This window comes from Enoplosus armatus, chromosome 21 (assembly GCF_043641665.1).
Source record: "Enoplosus armatus isolate fEnoArm2 chromosome 21, fEnoArm2.hap1, whole genome shotgun sequence".
In the NCBI taxonomy this organism is placed as follows: domain Eukaryota; kingdom Metazoa; phylum Chordata; class Actinopteri; order Centrarchiformes; family Enoplosidae; genus Enoplosus; species Enoplosus armatus.
Genome location: NC_092200.1, coordinates 9,667,296 through 9,674,052, shown reverse-complemented (window position 1 = coordinate 9,674,052; position 6,757 = coordinate 9,667,296). Strand labels below are relative to the sequence as shown.

General features: G+C 41.4%; 1 protein-coding gene across 1 annotated transcript; it reads right to left on the bottom strand.

The window, feature by feature from the left end:
* Positions 1-5,356: 5,356 nt before the first annotated feature.
* Positions 5,357-6,163, bottom strand: bhlhe22 (basic helix-loop-helix family, member e22). Its single transcript, XM_070928471.1, has one exon. The coding sequence runs from the start codon at positions 6,161-6,163 to the stop codon at positions 5,357-5,359; it is 807 nt and encodes a 268-aa protein (XP_070784572.1).
* Positions 6,164-6,757: the final 594 nt, after the last annotated feature.

Sequence of the window (6,757 nt, the reverse complement as noted above, 5' to 3'; positions counted from 1 at the left end):
ATGAATTGTTGTTTTGGAGAAAACAACCTGTACAGCAACAGAGCCCGTTCTGTCCAAAACAACACCACAAATTACTGCGCTCTGCCATGACACGCTTTAATCTCTGAGGAATAAAAGAACATCAGATTACGGCACAAAAACAGAGCCATCGGTAAACAGGGATTAGGGGATTGGGACTGTAATCTGATTAATATGGAAGCAGTTTGAATATTAGAGATGTTACTCAACAATTGTATTCCAGATGAGAGGATAATCACACTTTACTACGTCATTTATTGTACCCTGTTAGAGCTTTCAGAGCTAAACACGCCACCATATGTTTACCTGACCTCAAGGCTGCCTCAGAGAAAAACACATTCCCACTATAATGCATTAAAGAGCTCATTAGGAAAGCAGGAAAACAACATACAGTCAGAAATGTACAGAAACGTTCAGTTCCAAGGTTATTGGCCTGAATGAACTTCTATATACTCTTGATAAATAGTTATGTCATAAAAGGAAGTTCTGAGAAGTGTTTTTATTATATCATAGACGTTCATGTCATGCTGTCAGATTTCTGTAAATTACAGCACTGTATCTCTAAACACTCTGAGAAAATCACTATGTAATGAAGAGTTTTCATATCGAACAAAAACATAAAACACGGGAAGATACAGGGATGACAAACCAAAACAAATAAAAGAGGTGAGGTGGTCGCTTGAAAGATCAGCATAGGCATTACAGTGTAATGTGTTTACAAGTAGAGATAAAGATGATCTTTAGGGTATCAATAGTAGCTTAATTCAGAAAAGTCTACCGTATTTTCTTGGGGTTTTTTTAGGGGAACCTCTAATTTAAGGTGCCGCATCACTTCTCTCAAACAGCCCATGACTAGAGGGTCTTGGGCTTTTCCAGTTCAATACAGTTAACCTTGTAGTGTTACAAAGGTTGCAGCCATATATCTGGCTTCAGCTCAGTGGCTATTCTTGCCTGAGATCCCAGATAGAACAATCAGAGGATCCGGTTGTATCAGGTGTTCAAAAATATCTGACAGAGTTATGAAAATGGAGCTCCAAAAATTGGACAACTTAAGAAAATGCCAAAACATTTGAGCAAGGGAGGTGGGGAACAATCTGCAATTTCAGGATACATTTTAGCCAATTTAGCTTTAGAGAAATACTATTAATGACGTGCCTTAAAAAGCATCAGGCTTCTAGTACAAGTTGAAGCTGTATGTACTCCTTCTAGTGCCGCTTCTCATTGCTTCTCTGTTATACCCAACCCCAAATCCATTGCATGCTTATTGTTATAGAGGGTATTCCTCATCAAGCTGAAGGGTCTACAAAGGACTACAAAGGTGTGCGATTAGGGAAGGAAGATAATTTACAAAACCATAAAACTTGAAACTTCTAAAAAAAATTCCATCTGAGAAGAGAGACTTAATACTTTAAATGCCGTTGCCCCTCCATAGGCCATGATGAAGATTAAATCGTTTTTAAAAACACTGAGTATATACTTAACATCACCAGAATTGACCCCTTTAGTTGTACAGTTTTATTAGCCTGCATTGTGTCTGTGTGCACAACACGGCGACGACATTATGCATTGCTATCAGTAGCCTGACAAAAGTGAATTACCCCCCAGCAGTTGATTTGGTGCCTGAGCCAGTGCAGCACATATATCTTCATACAGTGTATGACACTGCGTGGATGAGTCCATTGCCAGAGTTTTGCCTGTTACTGATATGAAGGAGACATTTCAATTCAATACTCTTATGTTTATTTTGACTTTCATGTTTATCATCCTTAGCATATATCACGTCCGCATTATGAATAGGCACCCTGCTGGCCCTTGATATGGTAAATTGGACATTTTATGGTTTATGAAAAGGTGTGTTTTTTATCTTCCACTTTTATTCATGAGCCCTGAATCTCGCTGTAAACGCCTTTAAGACAGATTCAGCTTTATTAGACTCATGAATAAAAACGATGTTGCCTATCATGACCACTGGCTGTGGTTGGTGGCCAGTTGAGAAAGCTTGAAGCCTCCTGGTTTTCTCTCTCCGTGAGGCGCCTGAGTGCTGTATGATTGCCCAGTCCAACCCATCAACATAACATTTCAGAGACCCTTGTGTGTACATGACATTTCACCAGCTTGGAACGATGGCTGAAACACCACCGACTATCAAGCAGTTCCCACATCAAGAAGAATATGAACGTCTTACTTAAATGTTATGCTTCACCTAAGTATTGTCCTCTCCTTGGTAGTTGTACATGTTTTCTGCCTTTGAACAGATTTTTTGGTTGTTGCTGTGGTCTGTAACCCTTTTGGATGCATGTTCTGTTTTCCACACGCATATGGCTCTGTCTCACCCCTGGGGAATTTCCTCTTCTGGGCTAATGTGAATATTAGTATGGGTTAAATGCTCCAGTCATTTGTACATTAACGCATATTGCATAATTAATGTTTTTTTTCCTGAATTCTCAGTTACCAAACAGCAGTGGAGAAAAAATTTACATTTCTGTGTCAAAACTTAAAATATCTTGAGTTAAGTCCTGAAACGAGACGACACCCAACAGGAACTGCTGACAGGATTTTCATGCCAGAGCTGTTTTGATGTCTCCTGATTATTTCCAGTCTTGATTAAGAGCTGTTCTGTGGAGATTCAAGGCATTCAGGAGTGTGATGGGATTAAATGGGACACTGTAATGACCCTGTTGTCGGAATGGCTCATCATACAGACACAAAGCTGAGATCGGAGACTCGCGAAAACCACGAACCACTGCTGAACACAATGTCGTCGTCGTTCACTTTTATGAGGAAAGAGATAAAGATTTTTTGTTTAAATTATTGAAAGAAAACATTGATTAAATGTGGACTACATTTTTTAACGGTTTGTGCTTTTTTTATGTACTGTGTTGAAGTCAGTTTGAAGCATTGAAATTATATTTGGATATATTGTCTGTCTTAAATCGCTCTAATTTATGGAGTTATAAGTGACTCAAACTTTCCATGTTTCCACATTTGAACAAAAAGGGGATATTAAGGAAATACATATTAGCTGGTAATACTTTTGCCCTTTATCCATTTTATAATATGCATCTAGAAATAATTATTAAATGTCTATTGTTCTCTTGCATAGTTTTTTAAAAAAAAATCCTCACTATTGAATTTAATTACTATTTGATGCCACAGAGCTGTGAATCTCTGCATGTCAGTCTTACATTATTATCAAAGCCACTAGTCTTACAGCAAATACCTAACTGTTCAAACTCCACAGTAACAGTAAATAGCAGCACATGAATTCATCTAGTGGGAAAAAAATCATTTTGTGTTTCTTTTCTGTTGCCTCTGTCCATGGTGCTGAAGTCCACACTGGCTTCACTTTTTATGTGACTAAGTATTAAGTGTTAGGAACTAACACCTCAGTAAAAATGATGTGAACATGATTTCATGTGATAATAGCAAAAGCACTTGGATTGTGGCTTTAACAAGTTTTGTCCAGCCTTTGTGCGTAATTGGAAATAGTGTTACCAGTGTTTGGCCTAAATGTTTTTTGTGCTTACATCCGATTAAAAACGTCCAACTTCACTTCCTGTCTAAATGTTGAAGATTGGTATTCATGCAGAGTGGCTGCTTTTAGGATAATACAAGAAATTTGAGGAGTATCGTTCAGACTTTTGCTGTTTGGCCCTCATCAAAATGTTTTGGTATGGACAGACGACTGAGGAGGACAAAGGGCGATGGATGGGAGTGCAGCTGATGGCTGCGTTGTGATTAAAGACACCAAATTACGGCGATGAACAGCGTCGTAATTACATTCCTTAATCACATTCTGGAGGTCTAATTGCCTTAACGATGTGTTTCATTATGTGGAGCCAGGTATTACAATCGACAGTTTTCACACACACTTGTTTTCGAATTAACATATTATCACACACCGACATGGAAATGGTTTTAATAATCACAATAATGGTTTTCTTTTTTTTTTTTTTGTTCGAGGAGCACAAACATCTTCTACCTGCCTCGAGGCGATATTCGCCCACCACGTCTGGCCTTCGCTCCCAAGACTTGGCGTCACTTGCAGCTCAAGAAAAGAAAAGTTACCGGTTTTGATGGAGCAGAAAATTACTGAGCAATTCTTTCTCAGAGTACTTGAAACTGGTGAGAGTCCGAGACTGACGAAAAAAGAGCTACATCACCCCCAGAAACAAACGACGAAGGTCTGATTATATAATAAGCACTTAAAAAGTCTTTAGTTCTACAATTAAACCATAATAATATGTCAAATTCAGGTTGAAAACTGAAGTGTGTTTTCGTCACAGACAAAATAAAAGTTAAGCTGATTCCACTGACTCTAAACTTCACACCCGATGAATAACCAGAAGTATTTCTGTTGTTCAAAATATTTTAATAAAGCTTTTCAACACTGAAATACATACAAATGGCCCTCTTTGCTCATATAATAACTAAGGTATCTACAATAATCCACAGCTTGACCTGACAACGCGATTAATCTGAAGACCTCGACCATTTTATGGGAGAAGGAATAAAAACGCAAAAGATACAGCAGCTAAGAAAAAGACTACAATGTGCAATGCAAGCAAAATATCCAATATAAATATCCAAATTAATAAATTACAAAAGACACATCGAAACACCTGATAAACCTTGTTTCAGGTTTTCTAAATTTTTCTGAAATTTTATTATATCACAGTGCCCCAAAAAAGAATTGTAATAGGCGTGCGCAGCTATTAACAAGTGTCTGGATTAGCACATAAATATCAGACTGATTTAAACGACTTTCATCTATTTCATTTCACTTTTCCTTGTTCATGACATTCCACGTGCTCACTAGAAAAGTTCATGAAAGCAGGCCTTGAACCATGTAAGCAAACAGCAAATGTCTCTGAGGTGAATGAAAGAAAAAGAAAAAACGCAAAATAAACGAGGAAGCAGCACAAAGTGAGGTTGGACTAGCCCTCCAGGAAAGTGTCCATCTATTCGAGTGAAAAAGTCGCAGGTTGTCAGGTCACCCAAATCTCCAAAAGGGTCCATAACAGAGCAAGTGATCAACAACTCACTCAACACTTGCAGCCACTCTTACAGGCCTACTGTACTTCTGTTTGGTCTTCACTGTCATTCATACCAGCACTTTAAGGATGATTTATATACACAATCAAGTATTGTTTGAACAAAAAAGCGCGTTTTGAATGCATTTAGTAAATATTATAAAAGTATTCATCGGCATTACTTCTTTGTCTCTAGCCTACTGACTTCAACAACAGTGGCCTCACAGGTTTCCCTCTCCAAAAGTGTTCTTAAAAGTGGTGTCTGATCTCTCATGTGCTTCTTTGTGAGTCTTTGTCAGCCGCAGTTAAGGCTTATCAGTGCACTGTTTGCAGAGGCTGGAGGTGGCGTTGTTGAATAGGGCACATTTATCGGGGCAGGAGGACGCAGCCACCCCGGTGGGGAAGGGATATCCAGGCGGCTGGTCGTACGCGCCCAAGCCCGGAGCTGCGAGGGCAGTGGTGGCCGGTATCGAGGCAGCAGAGATGGCTTGGCCCTGGTTGAGATACGCCACTAGCCTCCTCATCTCCTCCAGAGCCTGCGCCTGCATGAGAATGTAGTTTTTTGCGAGCAGCAAAGTGGCGATTTTGGAGAGTTTCCGCACTGACGGGCTGTGCGCGTAAGGGATGACCGCTCTGAGCTCATCCAACGCGTCGTTCAGATCGTGCATCCGTCGTCTTTCTCTGGCATTGATGTTCAGCCTCAGTGTTTTCTGCTCTTTGCTTTTCTTACCTCCTTCTCCTTTCCCCGTGGGCACCGTCCGCCCGTCGGCCAGAAGGACCATGTCACACCTGTCGTCGCTGTCATCGTCGGGACTCTGCTCTCCGCCGCTGCTCTCCGCCACCGAGGTCATGTTGGCGCTCTCGCCGTAATTGACGCACAAAGATCCGGTCGGCAGACCCAGTGGCCCCCCTCTAACTCCTGCCAGTCCTCCCGGCTGAATCGGGTCTGGATCGGTCTGGTCAAAGCAGCTGATCGGTGACTGGCGGTCTCTGGCTGCGAGATCAATGCCGGCCGACGACCTGAAGGGGTCCATTTTTTTAGTGGACACGGCGCTGAGAGTTTTGTGAAAAATGTCCCCTGCGCCGCCGTTCAAGTTCATCCTTCTGTCCATAGCCGTGTGGGTTCCGCGTTGTTGCAGGCAACGGTCGCTTCTGGGAACTCTTGACGCGTCTCTATGAGTTTCTTCCTCTGTTTGTCCTTTACGAGTTTAGTTGTGTGTCGGTGGTGAAGTTGCAGGCTGGCCCGACTTGTCAGCTGAGGTGTGGAGACGAGGAGGAGACTCGTGTAATAAGACTCTCTCTCTCTCTCTCTCTCTCTCTCTCTCTCTCTCTCTCTCTCTCTCTCTGATTCACCTTCACCGGATCTCCACGATGATCCTCGTTACGCACGAGACGCCCGAGTCTTTTTACATCATTATCTCGAGGCGGGTTATTAAAAAGGATTCGCCTATTGGGATAGAGACACCCTCTCCCCCTCTCTCCCACTCTCGCTCTCTACCCAATCAGGTTAACGTTTTAATTAATGGCATTTAAACGATGACAAACAATACCGCGTGCTGCCCTATCTCTCCCTTTGAGTGTGTGTGTGTGTGTGTGTGTGTGTGTTTGTTCAAAGCTCTTTATAGAAAAACCCTCTGATCATACAGTGACTTGCTTGTGTGATATTCACTTGTGTTTGTTTCAAGAGAAAAGTTCTCTTATGTAAC

Coding starts and splice junctions, on each gene's coding strand:
- bhlhe22 (XM_070928471.1), bottom strand. CDS start 6,163: ATGGACAGAAGGATGAACTTGAACGGCGGCGCAGGGGACATTTTTCAC.